The sequence below is a fragment of the Delphinapterus leucas genome, chromosome 6 (genome assembly GCF_059928025.1).
Source record: "Delphinapterus leucas isolate spDelLeu-1000000601 "Yukka" chromosome 6, BTC_Dleu_Yukka2, whole genome shotgun sequence".
NCBI lineage: Eukaryota > Metazoa > Chordata > Mammalia > Artiodactyla > Monodontidae > Delphinapterus > Delphinapterus leucas.
The window spans coordinates 17290195-17314658 of NC_143134.1; the positions used below are offsets into that span (position 1 = coordinate 17290195).

The window sequence follows — 24464 nt, forward strand, 5'->3', positions numbered from 1 at the left end:
AGAAAAAACCATGACTTTCTGTGTTTTTTTGAAATCTATCTAACCCAAATCCTCTATCATGAATTCCTTGAAAAAAAGTAGCCAAAATTTCTTCAGCTTTTCTCTCTCACCCTAGTTTCCTTATGTTTAAATGAAGAAAATAATAGAAAACAGCAGTATCTGCTTGAAAAAGAATTGTTTCATCTACACCAAATAAACAGAATAAAGGAACACAGATGCTGTAATAGAAGTATGCCTAGGTAGAGTAGGAGCCCAGAGGAGGGAGTGGGCACTTTTATAGGTATTATTCAGGGACCAAGAGAGGCTGCAGAGAGGGGGAATCCCCGCCCCCAATAAGTTTAATGCTGAAAGAGGATAAGGTCCACCCAAGGCAGGGAAGGGGTTGAAGCAAGAGTGTGAACAGAAGTGTGGAAGGAGGAAAGAGCATGAGTAAAGCAGAGAGGGTGCAGTGTGGGGTAGAGCCCAGAGAAAGGGGCCTTATTTCAGAAGTTCCTATAGATGTGCCTAGGAGTAGCTGGGGAGCTGGGTCCCTTGAAGGAGTCTTTAAACAGTCTACCTAAACCCCACTCATGTTCCTGGCTGTGGTGTATAAAATTACGTTAGAATAATGTACATAGTAGAAATGTGTACAGTTACCAATGCACAAGTGAGGGTGGGGACAGCAGGTGGGGTAGAGGTCTCAGCAGCGGGGAGGGGGAGGGAGAGATTCAGGACGTGCTCAGGAGATGGAAGCTCTGGAACTCGGCGACATGAAGAATAAGGTGGAGCCAGGGGAGACAGGGTGGTGTGGGCTCTGGGTGACAGTGCAGAGAGGTGAATGTTGCAGGCGCAGGTTTGGGGAAGAAAATGATTGAGGTCAATTTTGGACAAAAGGTTATGTCTGCCAGTTCAGGGGTCTGGAAGCCTGATCTGAAGACAGATTGGGGAGCTCAGGACCTGGTTGGAACAGCGTGATGGATTTGAGCACAGAGGCGAGGCTGTGCGGGCGTGATGGTGATACTTTCAGGCCTGCGCAGGAGGGGAAGCCGGCCAGGGCCATGACGGACCGGAGTCCTCAAAGAGGAGGGGAGGCGCAGGAGGGCGGCTTGGAAAATGGTGCCGGAGAAAGGCGGTTTAGGAGCTCCTTCCAGATTCCTCAGAGACCGAAATGAGGACTGAAAGGACTGTTTTGGGTGTGAGAGTGAAGAGTTTATTGGAGGCCTTTCCCAGGGCAGTCTCCTCTGTGGAGGAGGATAGGGGAGAAGTAAGCAGAATGTGTTTTGGGGCGGTTTTTTGTTTGTTTGTTTTTTGCGGTACACGGGCCTCTCACTGTTGTGGCCTCTCCCGTTGCGGAGCACAGGCTCCGGACGCGCAGGCTCAGCGGCCATGGCTCACGGGCCCAGCCGCTCCGCGGCATGTGGGATCTTCCCGGACCGGGGCACGAACCCGTGTCCCCTGCACCGGCAGGCGGACCCTCAACCACTGCGCCACCAGGGAAGCCCTGTTTTGATTTTTGTTTGGGCGCGCTGTGCAGCTTGCAGGATCTTAGTTTCCTGACCAGGGATCGAACCCGTGCCCCCTGCAGTGGAAGCGCAGAGTCCTAACCACTGGACCGCCAGGGACGCCCCAGCAGGGCATATATTAAATGAGTAAATAAATTACACGTTTTTTTGTTACTCTACCAGGACCTTTCCTTTTTCAGTCATCTTGATGTCCTGGGGCCGCTGGGTAACTTAGCGAAGATGAGGAAATTCTACCCTCTCAGATTTTACTGGTGTCCTGGTGCCGTCCCAGCAGCAAGGATCTGGCTCTGTCCGCTCTATTTCACCATGTATTTTCAGTTTTCGTCAGATGCCTCCAAACAGTGAAGGACCCTTTTCTCCTGTTGCAGCAGTTTGCAGTCTTCCTCAAAACTTGGCGTCTCTCACCCCTGCGCAACCACAGCAGTCCCCAGCCTCTGACGGGCGGTGGAGTTCTTGTCAGGGAAAACAGAAAGGCCAGCTCCCCGTTACTAACGTGCTCCCAGTTCAGCTGTGGAGCTATTATTTTATCTTCTTGTGAACTGTTGGCCCCCATGGGCCCTGAATGGTTACCAGGTATGGCTGGGATTCCATCCACTCCATCACTGTCACCATGGGCATCACTTGACTTCCTGCTTGTGTCCAGATCAGTAGGTTTTATGAATGTCCACATACCAAAATCAGAGACCTTTTGCTTTTCACTAGGGGAAAGGTAGAGGAAAACTGTTCTAAGATTTAATGGATGGACCTGTTTAATGAGTATGGAAATTCAGGTGACAGAGGATCATAACTGATGCTAGGAAACAAAGTGATAAGAACACTCATCAAAGAGGATTTGATTCCAGGCTCACTTCAGTAGGGAGCACAAAGTGGTTCCCCCTTTTGCAGGTGCGGGGCCCTCAGTAGTTTTATCATTTAAAGCAGGGCCTCTTAAAAGATTTTTAAGGAAAATAAATATTTTTAAAATTGTATTTTCTTACTAGCGAGAAAAGAAACATTTCCCTCCACCAATAGCAGCAAGGAACAGAGATTCCTCCCTTTGGTCTTTTAAACGAAACAATGAAAAATATCGTCAAATATGGCATTGCTTTGAATTCAAAATTGTTATAATGCTGTGCGTAATAGAATTCCTCAGGGTAGTGTTTAAACTAGTTGACATACAAATTATCCAAGTCCTATTAAACCCCTTTACACAGCAGCCGTGCTCATAGACATATGAAATGACGTATATATGAGGGTGCCCATTGCCACATTGTTTATAATGGCAGAAGATTGGAAACAAGCCAAATGTCCATTGGTTTGGTCTGGTTAAATCTATTTTCTCCCTGTGAGTGTGCACACGTGCACACACATAAGTAAATGGGATACTATACAGCTGTAAAAAATAATTAGGAACCCCTCCAGATACTGATGTGGAAGATCACCAGGATATACTTAGTGATTAAAAATGCAGTGCAGTACAGTATGCTACCGTTTGAATTGTAAAAGGAGGGAAACAGAGAGGTGCATGTGACTGTTTATAGATTTGCTCACATAGACGCAGGAAACCCTATAAGGATATATGATAAACAGATACCATTACTTACCTGCCTGGGGAGAGAGTAGAAGCATGTGGGCACCTGAGGTAGGAGGCTTCTCACTGTGTGCCTTTTTATATTACTTGTTTTTTGGATCATGGGAACAAATTACCTATTGAAAAAAATTAAATTAAAATTAAAAATTTTTATTCTCTACCCTTTTTAGCAGAAGATTTTATTTTTAGTAAGTAGTGGTTTGAGAAGGTCTTCAGTTGCTTTATCGGTAATAATTTTCGCGCAAAATCCTCAAGGAGAGATTACTAAAGAAATTGTTCTGGAAAATCTCAAAGACTCATGTTGTTTTTCTTCTTTTCTTTTGGAGACTTCCTTCATTCTGCAGTTTTCAGAGATCCAGGGAGAGGTAATTAATCCATTAGGTTTTTCCTAATGAGTGGGATACAAGTATTATCCTACTATCCTAAAACATGCTTGCTTTTACCTTGAGAATAAGAATGCATTTTTAAATATTTTTGTAAGACGACTAAATTTGACACTGTACTAAGTTTTTGGCTCTTACCCTTTGGTAAAAATAACTTTGGTAATCGGTATATACAGTTCCTCTCAAATGTTCCTTGTTACCTGGGCTATGAAAATATCTGTCAGAAGAGACCAGGAACGAAGGCATCTGATGGAATGTAGAAGGCTCTGGAATGTGAAGAGTTGGAGTTAATTTATTAGTTAAGCAAATGATACAGTAAGTGAGAACTTTTAAGGTGTACTTTTATCAAGCATGGGACAGGGGAGAGAAGCAAAGAAGAGAGCAAAAGTGACTTGGGCCTACCTTCAACGCCACAGAACTTTGCTCAGTGGGACCATCCTGGCTTCCTTGCATGAAAGTATTTAACGTACAGGGAAGTTGAGTCGGAAATATAATTTTAAACTGGAATCGATGCTTAAAATGCTAGAAACTGTATTTAAAAAAAAATGAAAATTATAATCACAGTTACATCTACCTTTCAAACTCGTGTGGGCCTGTTTCTGGGTTCTCTGTTCCATTATCTATGTGTCTATCCCTCTTTCTTGATTATGAAATCAGAGTTACAGACCAGAGAATCTGCCGTGTCCTCCCCACCTAATATCAGAACATTCAGGTTTAGAAGCAGGGAGAGGCCACGGAGTAAGTTCAAGTCTGCCTTTCCCTACTAATTTTCAGTTAATGTCATGGCAAAGATTAGTCAGTCGGGAGAGAAGTAACACTAAAAGGTGTGTCCGGGAGGCAGGAGCAGAGAGTGTGATAGGATTAGGGCTCTTGGGGAGGTGAGAGCAAGTGGTAAGGTACTAAAACAGTGTCACACTTTGGCCTATAATACTTGGAATTCGGCCAGCCACATTTTGCATGGCCTTATTTATTGATGCTCGCTACATATTAAAGTTGGAATTGTTTACTGAGCTCCACCAAGATGCAACTGATGAGCTAATTGATCTCAAAAAGATAAATTGAATTTTATTAACTACTCTTAACTTTTAATTTCACCTTATGGCCTAAAAGAAATCACTCTTGAAAAGCTTTTCAATTAAGAATATAAAATATTCCTAATTGCAGTGATGTTGTTATTTACTGTTACTGGCTATTTCATCATTATTGTAAGGCAGTTTTTGTATAGGTATAATGAAAGCTTAGCAAACTTTTTGTGACCAGTCTACCAGATTAGACTCATATTTAGGTGCAGAATTAATTTCAGCAGATTATTTTTCCATTTAAACAGTGGCTGTGCCTTGAGATCTTTTGCAATCCACGGAACTCTGTCAACAGAAAATACTGGTCTTACTTAAAGACATTTTAAATGGAATTATATGTTTTTAAATAAGTTAGCAAGATGTTTGTCAGCTTCTGATTGGAGTTCATGGTGCAATTAAAAGTAGCCAAAAGCCTGGATGAATATTCAGTTAACAAAACTGAATTGTGTGTTTTGGCCCCATCACCTTCCTGAAAACTGCAGTTATGTAGTGTGGCACTAGTTAAGGCTGGTACCAGATATGAGTCACCTCTTCTTTAGCTGCACAAGAAGCCACCTTTGGACCTGGAATGTCACTGGTGCTTCTCTTTGTTTACCTCTTTGTCACTTTCCTGATCAAAACCAGACCTCTTGATGGAATACCCAGAGCATTTGTGTCTGTCTGGAGAGCGGTAACAGGAAAACAGGAGGTGCCCAAGGGGGACCGCTCAGGTCCTCAAGTCAGCTGAGAGCGTGCTGTGTTTTTCCCTGTTGGGTTTTGCCTTTAAGCATAGTGTCCATCGACAGATGAATGGATAAAGAAGATGTGGCACATATATACGATGGAATACTAGTCAGCCATAAAAAGAAACGAAATTGAGTTATTTGTAGTGAGGTGGATGGACCTAGGATCAGTCATACAGAGTGAAGTAAGTCAGAAAGAGAAAAACAAATAGCATATGCTAACACATATATGGAATCTAAAAAAAAAAAAAAGGTTCTGAAGAACCTACGGGCAGGACAGGGATAAAGACGCAGATGGACATAGAGAATGGACTTAAAGACACGGGGAGGGGGGCTTCCCTGGCGGTGCAGTGGTTGGGAGTCTGCCTGCCGATGCAGGGGACGTGGGTTCGTGCCCCGGTCCGGGAGGATCCCACGTGCCATGGAGCGGCTGGGCCTGTGAGCCATGGCCACTGGGCCTGCGCATCCGGAGCCTGTGCTCTGCAGCGGGAGAGGCCACAACAGTGAGAGGCCCACGTACCGCAAAAAAAAAAAAAAAAAAAAAGACATGGGGAGCGGAGAGGGTAAGCTGGGACAATGTGAGAGAGTGGCATGGACTTACATATACACTACCAAATGTAAAATAGCTAGCTAGTGGGAAGAAGCCGCATAGCACAGGGAGATCAGCTCGGTGCTTTGTGACCACCTAGAGGGCTTTCTCTAGTTGCGGTGTGCGGACTTCTCACTGCAGTGGCTTCTCGTTGCAGAGCACGGGCTCTAGGCGTGGGGGCTTCAGTAGTTGTGGCTCGCGGGCTCAGTAGTTGTGGCTCGTGGGCTCTACAGTGCGGGCTCAGTAGTTGTGGCGCACGGGCTTAGTTGCTCCATGGCATGTGCGATCTTCCCAGACCAGGGCTCCAACCCGTGTCCCCTGCATTGGCAGACAGATTCTTAACCACTGCGCCACCAGGGAAGTCCCATTGTGGCTGATTCTGAAGGTTGATAGACATGAAAAATGTCAGAAACATCACAGACTGATCTTTCCAGATTTCAGTAGTGGAGCGTGGATTACTGTGGTAGAAGTTTAAAAAGAAAAATGCCATACTCTTTGTCTTTGAGAGCTGAGCTCATAAGAAAGCAGAAAGGCCTGGTGTCTGGCCAAGTCCTTTTTATTCATTGTCCTGAGTTGATCTCCCTCTGAAGTACCTTTAACTGGGATGCTTCCTTTTTTCTTCCCCAACATTTCAGTAAAGGGAGAATAACCCTGGACCAGCCAAGCATGTGAAATGTATTGGAAAGACACTAATTGCCTTGTCCCTGGGTGGCAGTGTGTGTTGCTAAACCCCAGACCACAGATTCCACTCCTGGCAAGAGAATGGACATGTACAGCCAGAAAGAATGTAGTGAATGATTTCAGTGGAGTGTTTCTCCAGAGATCTGCAGGTATCAGAAAGAGGAGGGAGGAGTGTTATACTAGTTTATCATCCAAATTTGTTGTTCCCTTGGAAGCAGAGCCTGTTCTGTCCCAGAGCAATTTGAGACACTCTGTGTCCCCGTCTCTGGTTAGCGAGACTGTGAGATTCCTCAAGGTTAAGATGGTGGTTAAGGGAGATGGATGAAATGAGTCTCCGTTTTTTGTTCTCTGATGGGGGCTAACGATATGGCTAAGGCTGTGTGTAAGTACTGTGTGCATCCTTTCAAATGTTTTCACTTGAGATATTCGAATATATGAGACAGTAAGAGTTACTGCCTCCATTCAGATTTGGGAGTAACATTGGGTGTGGGAGTTCCAGCTGGTAAAAATTACCCGGGAAGCTAGCAGAGCCCTGAGTGTGCCTTGGGGAAGAGGTGACACCTACATTATTTGTCACTGGGCCACACCAAATGGCTGAGGTGCTGACTCCAAATCTGCTGCTTAGTTTTCCTAAGGGACAGAGTCCCACTATGTCAGCTGCCAAACAAGGAAGAAAAATGTAAAGTATGAATTCAGATTTATTCTGAAATTAAGCATGTTGTCTTCAGAACAACCTTGCATGAGCTTAAACCCTGTAAAGAAAGTGTGAGACTTTTCTTCCTCTGAGCTCAGTAGAGTGTTGACTTCATTGTCCCGTCACCTGATGGTGACGTCCCAGAGTACACAAAGCTGCAGCTTCCCAGACAGATAATTAAATTTAAAGGCAAAAAAGTTAATGAAACATTAATGTAAATCAGTGTGTGATTCATAGTAACACAAATGCTCCTACAGTGACATGTTCATAGTTCATTTCCCTCATCATCTCTTCATGTCTCTCTCGCTTCCTAGCTTCCTACTGTTGAGCATCATACCATTTGTTAAAATATCAAGTGCTGAGAGAGTTCCTGGGGAAAATGGCCTTCTGTAAGATAAACAGGATCCAGATCACTTAGGGCTTATCGATTTTATGATCAGTACTTAGGTTGCTGCTAAAAGCAGATAGGTTTCCAGTACATGTTGGCAACCTAAGAGGGCTTTCTTCCCCCCTCCACCTTCAGGAGCAGCAAAGAACTTACTTTGCAGGCGATTACTAATGAAGACTCAAGTTGATCGTCAGGGTCACTCATCTGTGGAGTACTGGCTTAAACTAATATAAAATACCATTTTTTAAACTCTGGTGAAAAAGAAGTCAGAGTGATTATCAGAAGACCAAAAGAGAACGTACAGCATTTAAAAGAGTTATGTCTCATCTTCATTACTGGTTTTTATACTGGTAGTATGGGTTGGGGTTTATTTCTTTACTGGATGGGACTGATGTTCAAAGTGTTTTGGTGCTGTCACCATTTTTATGGCTCAAGCTCTAGACAGGTAAACTAATCCATCAGCTGGTTGGCATTGTTTTTGTATTATGCAGTGAAATCTCTTTAATGGGAATTTACAAGACAAGTTGAAAGTACAGTCAGACTTGTTAATTCAGAGACTACCATTATTGGCAACTTGTGACTACTTGGTTTAGGCTTAACTGCAACTCATCTTTAATATCTGTTAAAAAAAAATGAGAGGCTTGGTAATATGCTGTTCTAGAGTTTTTACTTTCATGAATGGTATGTGGCGGAGGAGAAGATGCCTGACTGTATTAGAGTTGTTCCTAGGCTTCAGTCGAGAATCTGAAGTGAAAGAGGGTATCTTGAGGCACAAGAGCAGAGAGGGCCTAAGGAGCAGAGCGGAAGGGAGGATTTCAAGAGGAATGTATTACTAAATCCCTGTGTGGTGAGAAGCAGCATGATATAGGAGAAAGATTATTAGGAGGCTGTAAATTGTAGTAAGCAGTAAACCAAGGTTTATTTCGTTCATGTGATTTTGTCAATGACACTGCATCATCTCACAGATTGACCAAGTCCTCAAGTCTAGGGGACGCAAAGAAGGTAAGTCTCTACCTTCAACAGCTGCTATGAGGGAGGAAGGTGCACTGTCGCTGGCACAGGTCTTTGCACTGGCAGACATGACCACCTTGCCCCGTCTCTAGCCCATCGGGGAGTGAACACCAGTGTTCACAAGTGTGCAGTGGAGCGACTGCAGGTACAGGAAAACCACCGACAGCATGAGAAATTGCTATTCCTGTACTATACTGTCAACCTCTTGAATTTTGACACCTAAAATTTTTAATAAAATAGAAATGCTTTTTTTAAAAAAACAAAACTTCAGACTGTATCTTTATCCTAGAAGTTCATTCTGCATTTGGCTTCAGTCCTGCCTTAGGCAAATGTTTAGCTATTTGGACAAAATGGGCAGAAAACATGAACAAACATTTCTCCAATATACAAATATATGAGTGGCCAATAAGCGCATGAAAAGATGCTCAACATCACTAATCATAGGGGATACCCAGATGTGAGGTGGTATTATTAGGGAGAGCAATTCTATAAAGAAGAGGAAGAGTACTTAGGTAATAAGGTTTATCATGTCTTATAACAAGAATAAAGCTTTAGTAATGTGTAACAGATTTCTCTTCAGTATCTTTAGATTTTTTTGTTAATTGATATGAATCAAAATTCCTGATTTTGTCCTTAATAGGGCCGGTGGGAAAGTCAACAGGATGTATCGCAAACTGCCGTTTCTAGAGCAACCACTCCGGCTGCCCCATCTCCCCCTGGTTGTCCCCAAAATAACCATTCTCCTGACCCAGGTAAGTTATATTTTCCTTTTTCAAACACTGTCATGAAATTTGAGCATCTTTCAGAAGTAGTTTAAATCAGGATTTCCTACCAGGTAACCACTGTCCTACTAGTTAATGCCTGTCTGAATTTTCCCCTTCCTTATCATAACGTGTTGAGTCACATTGTTTTGAATGTTGAATTTATCTTGCATTCCTGTGAGAAATACCACTTGATCATGATGTGTTGTCCTTTATATTTGTTTGATTCTGTTTGCTAATATTTTGTTTATAGAGTTTTTGCGCATATGTTCTATGATGAATATATGTACCTTTTTCATAACATTGTCTCTGTTAGGTTTTGGTATCATGATTACATTGGTTTCATAAAGTGACTTGAGAAAAATTTCCTCATCTTTTTTTCCTGAGTTTATGTGAACTTGGTATTACTACTTCCTTAAATGTTTGACAGGATTCACCGGTGACACTCTCTGGGCCTGGAATTTTCTCTGTGGGAAGATTTTAGATTATGACTTCAATTTCTTTATTATAAGGTTAACTTTTTATATTTCTTTATAAGTTTTCATAAATTATGTTTTTTAGGGAAATTTCTATTTCACCAAAATTATTAAATTTATTTACATAAATGTTACAGTGTTCCTTTATTGATCTTTTAATGTTTATAGGATCTGTTTTTATGTTCATTCTTTTCATTCTAAATAGATAATTTTTGTTTTCTTTCTGTTTTTCTTAAATACTTTTGAAACTGGTTTGTCAGTTTTCTTTAGTCTTCCCACAGAGCCAAATTTGGTTTTATTTTGTTTCATTGATTGTTATTTCTTTCTGCATTTCACAAATTTTGGCACGATGTGTTTGTTTTATCATTCTGTTCCAGATATTCTAATTTCTCTGATTTATTCTTCGACCCCTGGGTTATTGGGTAGCATATTAATTCATTTTCCTATATCTTGGGGGTGTATTATTATTATTGATTTCTTATTTAATTTCATTATGAGCAGAGAACAGACTCTTCAAAATTTCAATCTTTTTAAATGTTTTGAGACTATATTCTATCTTAGTGAACATTCTATGTGTATTTGAAAAGGTCTATTCTGTTTTGGGCACAGTGTTCTGTATATATCAATTAGGTCAAGTTGGTTGATAACCTTGTTCAAACCTGCTGTATCTTTACTGATTTTTTTTTCCCTCATATTTGTTCTGTCGGTCATTGAGAGAGGGTGTTGAATCTCTACAATGATTGTGAAATTGTCTATTTTTTCCTTTAATTATAACAGTTTTTGCATGATTCATTTAGAAACTCTGTTACTGGGTATAACACATTGGGATTGTTATTTTTTGCTGACATAGTGATGTTTCTTATTATGAAATGTCCCTTTAGCTCTCTGGTAATACTCTTACTTTGAAGTCTGTCTTGCTTGATATTAGTATAGCCACATCAACTTTCTTTTGCATATTGCTTGCATGGTGTATCTTTGCCTCAGTCTTTAAAATTTTAGCCTAATTTATCTTTAAGAGTGATTATCTTATAGACAGCATATTTAGGTTTAGTGTTTTTTGTTTATCTAGTCTGACAATTTCTGCCTTTTAATTGGCATGTTTAGTTCTTTTACATCTAATATTATTGTTATCTCTGCCATGTTGCTGTTGGTTTCTATTTGGCCTATTTATTTATTTTTTCCTCTGTAATCTTTATTGTTTTCTTTTGGGTTAATTGAAAAATATTTTGCAGTATTTTAGTTTTTCTTTGGCTTTCTGGTATACCTGTATTTACTTATTAACATCTTTGTTAAAGGAGTCTAGTAGATATCTTTAATTTTACCACAGTCTACTTAGAATTAATAATTACCACTTCCCACTGCACAGATATGAGAATCTTGCAACAGTGTAATTCCATTTACCTGTTCCCCCACCCCTCTTATTTTGTATTATTGTTGTATCTTTTGCTTTTATAGTTGTGAACCCATTTTACAGTGGTTGGTTTTTTTTTTTTTCTTTTTTTCTTTAAAACAGCTCTTTGTCTTTTAAGGAAATTAAGAAACTATAGATAATCTTTTATATTTTCCTTCATATTTATTATTTCTGTCACTACTCCTTCCTGAAGATCATATATTCATCTGATATTATTTCTCTTTAGCCTGAAGAATATCCTGTATTATTTCTTATTGTGCAGTTTTCCTTGAGAAGATGGGTCTCCCCTTTTGAGAATATCTTTATTTCACTTTTTTCTTCAAAGGATATTTTCACTAGATAGAGAATTCTGAGTTGATAGCTTGTTTTCTTTTAGCTCTTCAAAGACACTGCATTATCTTTTACACTTCTTTTCTGATGAGAATTCAGCCATCATTTGTGTCACTTTCCCACGACATGTGGTATATCTTTGTTTACGTTGTTTGCTTTCCAATTTTTCTCTTTATTTTTCTTCTTAGCAAGTTGGGCAGTGATGTGCTTAGGTATAGTTTTCTTGGTGTTTATCTTGCTCGGGTTTCACCGATGTTCTTGGGTCTATACATTGAGATTTTTCGAACAGTTTTGGGAAATGTTCAACTATTAGTTAATTACATTTTTCCCCTGCCCTTTTCTGTCCTTCTGAGTATCTAATTGCACACATGTTATATTGCTTAATATTGCCCTATGGGTCACAGAAGCTCTATTCTATTTTGATTTTAATTTTTCATCTTTTTATCTTATTCTTGTTTCTTCTGATTGGATAATTTCTACTGCCATTTCTAGTTTTCTATTAAGCACATCCAAGAATTTTTAAATTACAGTTATTCTTTTTAGCTCTAGAATATCCATTTGCTGCTTTTTAAAAATAGTTTTAATTTCTCTGCTGATATTTCTTTCATACCTATATATTTGTTAAGACCATATCTTTTTTTACATCCTTGGACCTGTGTATAAAAACTGCTTTTAAACTTCTTACCTGCTAACTCCAGCATCATGACCAATCTCCTAGTCTTTTTCTGACTGCTTTTTTCTAGTCTATGGGTCATATTTAATGAGTTTTGACAAGTTTATTTACTCATGTAACTTACACCCCAGTCGAGCTCTAGAAGATTTATGTGACTCCAGTTACTCCCCACAGTGCATCAGTGTTCTGATTTCAGATTAGTTTTGCCCGTTCTACAGTTTCATTTAAATGGAATCATATAGTATGTGCTCTTTTTGTGTTGGGCTTCTTTTGCTCAGCATATCTGTTCAAGTCATCCATACTGTTGCATGTATCAGTAATTTATTCTTTTTTATTGCTGAGAGATATTTCACTATCACAGTGGAATTTATCAGTTTTTAACCAGTTCTCCTGTTTATGGACATTTGGTTTTTTTCCAGTTTTTGGCTACTGTGACTAAAGCTTGTTCTTGTATAGGTCTTTTTGTAACATTTCTGTTGAGTAAATACCTAGGGTGAAATTACTTGGTCATAGACTACTACCTTGTTTAAAAATTCTGTAAATTAAAGAAAAATATTCTAATCAGTGTTTACTTGATTTGCATATTTACCACTTTGCTCTGCTCATCATTGCTTCCTGCTCATTCCATGCTTCTGAGTTTAGTTTCTTTTTTAGTGACTATGTATCCATCATTAGCGCTTTTAGCAATCATCTTTTTTTTAGTGACAAACTGTTTCTTCTGTATGTTAAAGTTTTTATTTTGCTCTCACTTTGAAGAATCCTTTTACTATGGAAAATATCAGACATACAAAGTAGAAAGAGAATCATTATGTGCCCTCGAGTGCCCCATGCTGATTTCAGAACGATCAGTGCATCACCAGGCTTACTTATCTGTGCTCCCACTACGTCCCCACACCCTCTCAGAATGACTTTAAAGCAAATCTCAGATATTATCTCATCTGTAAACACTTGTACATGTATTTCTAAAGTAATACCCACAGTAACATTTCATCCCTAAGAAAAATGAAAAATAATTCCAAAATATCATTAAACATCTAGTCAGTGTTCAGATTTCCCCAGTTGGATCAAGAATATCTCTTAGTCATTTTGAATGAAAATCCAAGTAAGGTTCACACATTGTGATTAGTTGATACGTGTCTTAAGTCTGTTTAGTCTATCTGCTCCTCTTCATCTTTTTTCCCTGTTGCCTTGTATTTGTTGAAGAGACCAGGTTTTGTACATAGACTCTGTACATTTTTACTTTTACTGGTGACATCCTCACCAGGTTATTTAAACATGACTCTCTGTCCCGTGTATTTCCTGTAAATTGGTGGTTAGATCCACAGCCTTGGTCAGATTCAGGCTAATTTGAGGGAGGGACGGAAGGTAGGGTAAATGAATGGGTAGTTTTATGTACTTCCCTTAGGAGACACATCATGTCTGATTATCTCTTTTTCTGTGATAGATGCAGCCTTTAGTTGATTATTGGCTAGATATTTATTTAATTAGAGGTCATCCTCACTCTAGAATGTTAGTTTAACTGCATGTAAAACTTTAGATTATTCCTAATTTTTTTCTTAGCATTTAGATGATTATATCTTCTACCTCTTTATTCATCTTAAACTTTTTGTTTGTTTGTCTCTTCTTTTTTTTTTTTTGGTGGCCATGCCACGAGGCTTGCAGGATCCTAGTTCCCTGACCAGGGATTGAACCCCGGGGCCTTTAGCCGTGAAAGCATGGAGTCCTAACCACTGGACCGCCAGGGAATTCCCTTGTCTCCTCTTTTTTGTTTCTCTCATCCCTATTTTTGCTTTTGACCTATCTCTTGGCAAATAGCTTTCTCTCTGCTGTATTTTTTTTAATGATTGAGCTCATGATTACAGAATATCCTTCTGTAACTTTTCCTAGTTTGCTTAGAATTAATAGTCCTTTATGAAAAGGTAAAACCTTAACTGTACAGGTCCGTGCACCATCTGTATTGCCAGTGAACTTGCATCGTCTTGGTCCAGCGTGGAGTAGAGGTGGGGATGGTCATGTGCTTCTCTTCAGGCAGCCTCATATACAGATGCCTCAAGTTGACTGGCTTCTTCTTTTTAAAGTGTTAATTAGGGTACAGTTTTCAAGTCACATATGACTTGAATTAGTTTTTCTTGAAAATTTAGTCTTATTCACTAAGAATAAAGAATTATAAAGAATAAAGCATTAATAAGTCTCCTAATATCATAGGCGTTATCTGCACATCTGACCCCAGCCTTTGGTAATTAAGAGCAGGTAAGAACAGGGTTGGTTCAGGGCACTTGTCCCTCTCTTGTGAAAACAACTCAAACACCACTGTCTTCCTGAAAGGTCAGTTTCATCATCTTCATTCAGTAAACAGCATGAAAAATTAAAGTTGAATAAGATATGGTCCCTGACTTTAAAGAGGTTAAAGTCTGGATGGAGAGCTGTACAAGTGTGTCATTGGCTATGTGATTTAAAAATGAAAAGCCCCATTTTATTCTAGGGCAGAAGTTACTGGGTTGGCCAAAAGGTTCATTTGGTTTTTTTTCTGTAACGTGGTTCTAGTAGCAGTTAGTTGTCTTCAACTTCATTCGAAACAGTTTTGTTAGATTGTATTGTGACAGCTGTCATATCAGCGTGCATTTAAAAAAAGACTTATCAAAATTGGTGAATTTTTGTGTAGCCATTTTAATATTGAAGATGGAAGAAAAAAAGCAACATTTTCGGCATATTATGCTTTATTATTTCAAGAAAGGTAAAAACGCAACTGAAACGCAAAAACGGATTTGTGCAGTGTATGGAGAAGGTGCTGTGACTGATTGAACACGTCAAAAGTGGTTTGTGAAGTTTCTTGCTGGAGGTTTCTCGCTGGATGATGCTCCACGGTGGATAGCGATCAAATTGAGACATTAATTGAGAACAATCAACGTTATACCACCTGGGAGATAGCCGACATACTCAAAATATCCAAATCAAGGTTGAAAGTCATTCGCATCAGCTTGGTTATGTTAATCGCTTTGATGTTTGGGTTCTACGTAAGTTAAGCAGGGGGGAAAAAACCCTTCTTGACTGTATTTCCGCATGCGATTCTCTACTTAAAAGTACTGAAAACGTTCTGTTTTTAAAACAAATTGTGACAGGCGAAGAAAAGTGGATACTTTACAATAATGTGGCACGGAAGAGATTGTGGGGCAAGTGAAATAAACCACCGCCAAACACACCAAAGGCTGGTTTTCATCCAGAGAAGGTGATGTTGTGTATATGGTGGGATTGGAAGGGAGTCCTCTATTATGAGCTCCTTCCAGAAAACCAAACGATTAATTCTAACAAATACTGCTCCCAGTTAGACCAACTGAAAGCAGCACTCGATGAAAAGCATCAGAATTAATCAACAGAAAACGCATAATCTTCCTTCAGGATAATGCAAGACTGCAAGTTTCTTTGATGACCGGGCAAAAACTGTTACAGCTTGGCTGGGAAGTTCTGATTCGTCTGCTGTATTTACCAGACATTGCACCTTTGGATTTCCATTTATTTTGGTCTTTACAAAATTCGCTTAATGGAAAAAATTTCAGTTCCCTGGAAGAATGTAAAAGGCATCTTGAACAGTTCTTTGCTTAAAAAGATAAAAAGTTTTGGGGGCTTCCCTGGTGGTGCAGTGGTTAAGAATCTGCCTGCCAATGCAGGAGACACGGGTTCGAGCCCTGGTCCAGGAAGATCCCACATGCCACGGAGCAACTAAGCCCGTGCGCTACAACTACTGAGCCTGCGCTCTAGAGCCTGCGAGCCACAACTGCTGAAGCCTGTGCGCCTAGATCCCGTGCTCTGCAACAAGAGAAGCCACCGCAATGAGAAACCTGTGCACCGCAATGAAGAGTAGCCTCTGCTCTCTGCAAATAAAGCCCACGTGTAGCAACAAAGACCCAACGCAGCCAAAAATAAATACAAAAAAAAAGTTTTGGGAAGACGGAATTATGAAGTTGCTTGAAAAATGGCAGAAGGTAGGGGAACAAAAGGGTGAATACATTGTTTGATAAAGTTCTTGCTGAAAATGTGTCTTTTATTTTTACTTAAAAACCGAAAGCACTTTTTGGCCAACCCAATAGTACTTGACCAGTTAGTGACAAGGCCCGGGGTTGGATTACCCTTCGGATATTAGAGCATTTTAGAAGTACCCCGATTGCTGCTATTTAATTGGAAAAGGAAACACCATTGTGTTTCAGGGTAACTATAATAAGAGCATGTCTTTTAATATAAATTTTTTTAAGGATACGTTTTTTGATTTATATTGTTAGATTTGCTTACAAAGGATATGTGGCCAATTGTTTTTGCCTTATCTCTTTTCCTTTCAATATTTTTGGCAGGACTCAGTAACCTAGCAGCCTCCTACTTGAGTCCAGTAAGATCTTTCGTGCCGCAGATGCCGAAGCTGCTAAAGTCGCTCTTCCCCGTCCGCGACGAGAAAAGGGGCAAACAGCCATCTCCCCTCACACATCAGGTAAAAGCGTCACGAAAGCAACAGTGCCCATGCTCCTAACAGGCTGCTGGCGCAGTGATGCTCTGCGCTGTGCTGAAGCTGGAAGGAGAGGGTACCAGCACTGGGGGCGTCAGAGCTGGGCTTTCAGACCTGGTAAAAGCTCTGATAATTTTTCTTCCACTCTCGTTGGAGATAACAGAGCTGTTTAAACGCACTGACGCTCTCAATCCTTTCTGCTTTTAAAAAATGCCAAGTACGCTACTAATGTGATTTATGGTCATATCACTTAGAGCAACAATAGTGAAATTTATGAAGTGCACTTAGTGTTGTTTGTGTATTGCCAAACAGAAAATGTAATTCTATTTTTAATTCTTGATTTCGTTTCTTATTTCACACAATTTTACATCATCCCTGTCCTTGCTGCTCAACCTCTTTTTTCCTCTACTCTGGTTTACCTGTTCTTTCACTGAAATATTAAAAGTGATAACTTGTCTTATTTCCCCTTTTTATTAAAACTCTCTACCCGGCCTTAGAAGAAGTTTTAGAGAAGATGTTAAAGGGTTTTCCAAATAATCAGGAAGCTGCTCTTGTGTGATGGTGCATGGGAAGCCTGTTGGAAATGCAGTTTTTAGCCTCATATAGATGTGAGTTCAGCAGAAAATGATAAATGAGGATTTATTTATACTCATTCAAAAACACATACAGTGCATGTTCAGTTGTTGAAATAGGTCTTTTGACATCAGCTTCTCCACACTCACTTAAATATTCAAGTTGCAGAAATGTAGGTGAGTCTCCTTGCCTGAGACCTTAACTACTTAAAAGACTTTTCTAAGTTTACGAGTGCATATTCAAGGGGATGGTATTAGTTTTGTAAGGTTGCTATGCAGATACATAATTTTTTCATTCTAGGATTATATGAGCATATATATCAGCATAGATGCACACATATTGTATGAAAAAAATTAAACATCGAGATTTTTGGAAATGTTTAAATTTAACGGGGCACTAACGGGTGCTTGACAGTTATCAAAATGAATCTGAGATGGCGAGAGCTTAAAAGAAATAGCAAGTCTAATATTTGGTGGGGGTGGGGGTAGGCAAAACAGATTTTGCCACGGGTTCGTTATAGCATACGTTATTCTGTTCTAAACTGCTACATCGTTGTTTCACAAAGTATGATTCGTTTACTGTTTGTGCCAGAATTTCCATGGTAGCTTTTTAAAAAGGTAACTTTAAAAAAAATACAGCCCGACCTTAAAAAAATGTAACTCATACCTCACCTTGGGGCATCTAATAATCTGCATTTATAAGCACCCAAGGTGATTCTTATTCACATTAAAGTTTGATATCCACTGTTTTTCAATTGCTGTTTGGTGAAGACAGAGTTACGTAAGTTAAAGGAAATTGGAACGGTATTAGAAGTCATTGACTCAGACTACCATTGTTATAATTATCAGCTACTTTAAGCTTTTGATGTAGCAAGTCAAATCACCTGCTACCATAAGAAGTTACTTTTACTGTTTTGCCAGTGAGTGATTGGTTCCTTTGGATATGAGAGGAACAGCAGTGGTTTAGAAAGAAATCTAGTGATTGGTGGATAATCACAATTTGTAATGTCCAGTTTAAGAGAGGTAATCTTGAAATATTTTGAAGATATCTTAAGAATATTTGTTCATTCAGTTTACTTTTTTTGAGCATATATGAGCAAAGGTGTTTCAAAAAGTGGCCCCAAATGCTGCATAGTTCATAAATAAATGAGAATGTCAATACAAAAGTGGCCTTAACAAAGATGCTCAATGGTGGAGCTAAACTGTTCCATTTGGTTGGTGAAATCCTCACTCCCTTGAAGGACCATTTCTCAAGGTCACCAGAGCTCCATCTTGCCTGCACTTCTCAGTCCTCATCTGACTTGACAATCGTGCAGGAAACTTTTGTGTCTCTGGGCTTTAGCGCTTAGCGCTGAGTTTGCCTGGCTTCCCTTCTGTTGGCTGCTCAGTCTTTCTCAGTTGCCTTTTCTGGGACCCTTTATTCCATCAAGCCTCTGATATTCAGGTGTTCCAGAGCTCCCTCCCAGGTAATCTCATCCAGCTCTGTGGCTTTTAACTCTTTATGCATTGACGATGCTCACATTTCTATCTCCAGCCCAGGCTTTGCCCCTGAGCTCTGGCCTCGTGGAGCTAACCGCCTGTTCAGCTTTTCCACTTACAAATCCATTAGACATTCACATTTTACAAGTTCAAAGCATTACTCCTGGTTTCAGCTCCCAAGTCTGTCTACTCCCAGCACAGAAAATACTTACAAAATACATGCCCATCTCAGCGTGTATAGCACAAATGTCCACCTAGTTGCTTCACCTCATAAATAGTCCATCAGTAAAATTTTGTGGGTACCACTTTCAGTCTGGTGACTTCTCGCCGTCTCCATTTCTCATCACTCATCCATGCCATCGTCTTTTGCCTTGACTATGCAGCAGCCTATCAATTGGTCTAACTGACGCTTTTTGCCTCACACAGTCTTGTCATTCACAGAGAAGCCAGGGTGAGCTCCCAAGGCCTTACATTAGTTCATGGCTTGAAACCTTCCACTGCTTCTCTTTGAATAAAATCTATTCCTTACTGTGGTTTACAGTGGCCTATGTGATCTAGCCTCTTGACTTTTAATCTTTTATTCCCTTTATTATTTTTTATTTATTTACTTATTTATTTATTTTTGGCTGTGTTGGGTCTTCGTTGCTGCGCGCAGCCTTTCTCTAGTTGCTGCGCGCAGGCTTTCTCTAGTTGCGGTGTGTGGGCTTCTCATTGCGGTGGCTTCTCTTGTTGTGGAGCACGGGCTCTAGGTGCACAGGCTTCAGTAGTTGTGGTTCACGGGCTCTAGAGCACAGGCTCAGTAGTTGTGGCAAATGGGCTTAGTTGCTCCGCGACATGTGGGATCTTCCCGGACCAGGGCTCGAACCCGTGTCCCCTGCATTGGCAGGTGGATTCTTAACCACTGCACCACCAGGGAAGTCCCTGTTCCCTTCATTTTACGCTTTGTTCACCATGCTAAGCCATATTGGCCTTTTTGTTGTTATTGTTTGTCGCACGAACCATGAAGCTCCTTTTGGTCTCAAGAGTTTTTGCACTTGCTTTTCCTTCTACTTGGACTGCTCTCTCCCAAAGTCTTTGCATGGCTACTAGGTCTCTAGTAGACTGGTCTGCTAATAGCATGGTCAAGAAAGACCACTCTAAGCAAGTACGTTTGAGTTTAGAGTGGCCTGAACCAACCAAACTAAAACAACAGCATCTACCATACATATTACAGTGTACTCCCATATTTAATCTTTTCATTGGGAGTCACTGTTATGTTTATATGCTTATCGGTTATCTCCACTCTAGAATGTAATTCTTCAGGGCAGGGGCATAGTCAATGGAAAATATATGTTGGTTGACCATTGACATTTGTACAGCTTGTAATGTTAGATAGTTTGACTGTACCAGGTGTCATCCAGTGGTGTAAAGGACTGTGGTTATAGTTCGGAGGTGAGAGAATCACATCTGAGTGGGGATTTGAGATATCGAGACATATTTATAAAGTTTCTTTCCTAGATTAATGCAGGTTCCACTAAAGAACTATTCTTAAAGGTGGGGAAAGCTTGAGCTTATCATTTTGGACTTATTTGATCAAAGATGCTTGTGTTCTCATTTTTACTATCTCTGCTAAAGCTTTAAGAGAAGTAAATTATAATTTAAAATGACAGTATCAATATAGAGGTTTCCCTTACTAGGACCACTTTAAATATGCTTTAAGTTGCCGTCACCTAAACGATGTTCCATCCTTGGAATTAGGGCACTTGAGCGTCAATGGAATTTCAAAATAACAGCAACAAGAGCAATGCTATATTGGCTAGATTTTTATAGTGTTTCCCAATTTTTTTATAGTAATCTTCACTCTAATGGCATCCTATTCACTTGGAAATCAGATTTGATACCTGAAAGTTGAGGTTCTTACTTTTTTCCCTCCTTGTGGAACCTCCGAGTCCTGCAGGAAGAAGGTTGGTTTATTTCTACCCAGTCTTCGCCTCTGCTTTTTTCTGCTATTGCCCAGGAGTTAAAGGTTCTGGGCTCCTTTAGGCTTTCTCCAGACCTAATAGCTGAAGACTAGTCAACTATATCTCTTATAATAAATGCCTCATCCTTCTTCCGTTGTCTTGCCAGGGTTTTGCTTAAAGTGGGAAGCCCAGAAGTGATACTATAACCCCTATGCTTGAAAATAATGCAACTGTCACTGTCCTCTTTTGAATAATGTACTTCTACCGAAGTGGCATATGATGGCACTTTTTTTAAAGGCAAGTATTTTTAGTTCATTGTGCTCTGGTCAGTTAACATTCCCCTTTTTTGTTTGCTTGTTTATTTGCTTACACTCTTGTCAATGCACTTCTCTTTTTATTATTATGTTGTTTAGTTGAAGTATAAAAATACTTAAATAAGGATCTTTAGATTCATTTAGAAAATTTTTCATCTTGATTTTGTTTCAGCATCCCTAGGATAGCAAGATATTTTTTGAATAATTATTTAAAAACTACTTCTGTCCTAACTACCGTCTGCAAACTTTGAAGGGCATAGTCTGCATCTGAGTCACAAACAAAATATGGAACATTAGGGCGTGAGAGAGAACTCTGTCATATGTGACTAGAGATCGCTCCCCAAGTTACAGAGCGACAGAGCGACACCCTTCAGCTCTGCATGTTCAGTAACTGCCATCTCCAACCCACGTTTCCCCCTCTCCCTAGCAAAGAGATTATGGGAGGCTTTGTTAGATGCATTACAGAAATAGAGGGACACCATGCCTTCCTCTGTATCACCAGTCCAGAAAGCCTAGGACAAAATTCACGCTGATGAACGTTCCTAGACCACCCTGCCCACTGCCTGGCTTAGCCATAGCTCTGTGTGAGGTGTCTAGTGTAGCGTAAAGAAATACACGAATACCCCGAAGCTTGCTCTCTGTCTTGATTCTGGTTTAAATTGGCTACTACTGCCTTGTTAGTACACTAATTTCAATGGCCCGTATAAATAGTCATTAAATAATCAATACCAGACTAAAAATCTTATATAGGTTTTAGAATGACATCAAAGATAGAACCCAGAAAAATAGAAATCAGCGCACATGCCTAAAAGGAATCTGGATCAGTTCTACAGTACCGGAAGGGATAAATATTGGTATTAACATTGCATAAAGCTTAGAGACAAAAAATAGTAACCCTGCTTAAGATTTCTTTTTTTTTTTTTTTAAAGTTATTTATTTATTTAAATTTATTTATTTAATTTATTTATTTTTGGCTGCGTTGGGTCTTTGTTGCTGCATGCGGGCTTTCTCTAGTTGCCGTGAGCAGGGGCTACTCCTAGTTGCGGTGCGCGGGCTTCTCCCTGCAGTGGCCTCTCTTGTTGCCGAGCACGGGGTCTAGGTGCATGGGCCTCAGTAGTTGCGGCTTGCGGGCTCTAGAGCACAGGCTCAGTAGTTGTAGCACACGGGCTTTGTTGCTCCGCGGCATGTGGGATCCTCCCGGACCAGGGCTCGAACCCGTATCCCCTGCATTGGCAGGCGGATTCTTAACCACTGTGCCACCAGGGAAGCCCCTTGTTTAAGATTTCTAATGTGAGACGGCACAACAAACTAAACAGAAACCCCCAAATGGATCAGCAGAGACAGTACGTGGTAACCCAGCAGACTATAGAATAAGACAGGCACACTCTCATTTCTGTCCCCACCCAACTTTCTCTTTTCATCATTTTCAAAGCCATTGCCCTCTCCATTTCCTACCTGACTGTGATGAAAGATCTCAAAACTTCTTCCTTTTTCTGTTTCTGTCCCAAGTTAATTTGGAGACTTAAACTCCTCTGGAAGAGTCACAGTAACAAAGACACTCACAGCAGCCCACCTAAACACCACACCTGGGTTCTCTCCGGCATCGACAACACTTAGATCATTGCACTTAGTTCTGGGTATGTTACTACTAGACATTCATTGACCAACTGGAATTATTTCAGAGAATAACATCAGAAATGATTTATGAGGAAGGATTAAAGAAGTTATTTATAGCTTGACCAAACAATGACTAAGAGAGCTGACTGTATAATCATTCAGGGGATATCAACACCAAAGGCAGGGAAGAATTGTGTAAGGATGGTTCCAGGCAAGCAGCAGTACGAAAGGCACAGAACAACAGAAATGAAGTTAACGAAGAGAATGGTAACAACCGTAAACGAGTACAGTGATTTGTAGAGAGCAGGGTACTCTCTAAAAAAACCCAGGGCTTTCTGTCACTTCTATTTTGTAAAAGTAAGATTTTGAAAATATAAAAGTATTCCCATTAAGAACCGGGGAATGGAATAGATCCTGTTTCTACCAGTCATTCTTCCCTCTTTTCTTTGCTAGATGAGGTGGAAGAGAGGCAGAAGTTGTGTAATGAAGGAATGATTATTATCAAAAAAGTACTTTTAATCAGAGTGTCCTTGACATTTTCAAACAAGAATGTTCAATTCCCTCCCTCATGCAAAGATACAAACACACAACCACAGTGAAAATCTAATGAAAAGATTAATGTTTATTAACTTGTTCTTTGGAATCAGCAGGTTCTCAGATCAAGATTCTATTATTTGGGGGGGCAGATTTCAGCATCTGAAAAGACTCACGGATCTTTTCTTGTAAGATAGAAGTTAACAGTTTATTCTGAGGAATACAAAAATTTAAAGAAAGAAAATAAAGATTTTAAGAAAGTCATTAAAAACAAAGGTTCTTATATTTTACAAAATCATTTAGCTTGAACATATTCGTAAAGACTTATGTTTGTCATTTTTATGGAGATTTGTTTTTGTTTGTAATCAATTTCTGTCTGAGTTCCAGAAATGCAAAAGATACAGCACTGAAAGAGGTGGCAGCTGACAAAATTGCTGTCTTTGACCTTCTGATGCAAGTTTAGTAACTAATCTGGAAAATAATGAACTGCAATTAATGAAATCTGTACTCATATTCAAGTGTGTTTCTCAGACAGCACATACAATAATTGAAAGCACTTCCTGCTCTCCAATTAGTTAGATTGAATTAATGTGGCATAATAGCTTTTTTCATATATCTAGAAGATTGTGTTCAGATGAAGCTGTTTCTGTACTTCAAACTTCGGTGCTCCAAATGGCGTCTTTGGTTCATTTGGGGAATTAAAGAGTTAACGCTCACATTCAATTCCCACCATCAAAAACACAGCCGCATTTCCGGCCTATCTTTGTTTTACCGTCTGCCCCTCTTCAGTGTCCTGCGCTTGGCTTATGGCTGCCTTGTCGACTTCAGGGATGTTTGTCTCCAGTTTCAACACAGCTTCCAGTGTGGAAGATGGACAGGGCCTTGAGTAGAGAAAGCAGCGCCCTGCGCATCACTGGCCTAGTTGAAAAGATGCTTGGCTAGTTCTTCCGGGTTTCATGTCAGCAATTCCTCCATGTATAAAATGGGGAGAAACAAACACAGCTACTGGTTCTTCCCTTGTGCATGAAGATGCTGTTTTAGGCTCTTCATACTTGGGCTCCTCTGATGAAGCAAGCCATATAAATGCCTATCCTGGTGTCTTAAGGGTTCATCATCTTAACTAACTAAAATAAGAAAAGGTATCTATACTTTGTTTTCTAGCCTTGAGTTTTCCTTAACTATTCAGGTTATTTTTAAAGGTTATTTCCCCCTGTAGTTTATATTTGGATATGGTATGCTATATTGC

The 24464-nt window shown here is 40.0% G+C and overlaps 1 protein-coding gene across 15 annotated transcripts in view; it reads left to right on the top strand.

Annotated features, from left to right (window-relative positions):
- The window catches only part of KIF13B (kinesin family member 13B), a 230857-nt gene that overhangs the window by 142980 nt on the left and 63413 nt on the right, over positions 1–24464 (top strand). For 13 of the 15 annotated variants that reach the window (XR_016393491.1, XR_016393487.1, XR_016393488.1 and 10 more), the window contains 3 exons: positions 3399–3437; positions 9260–9371; positions 16614–16747. Coding sequence is in view for 4 of the 15 variants with exons in the window: in XM_089912749.1 (XP_089768875.1) it covers positions 3399–3437; positions 9260–9371; positions 16614–16747 (285 nt within the window). In the remaining 11 variants the exon portion in view is untranslated. The remainder of the gene's footprint in view (positions 1–3398; positions 3438–9259; positions 9372–16613; positions 16748–24464) is intronic. The other 2 variants (XR_016393489.1, XM_022594943.2) reach the window with 1 other exon arrangement.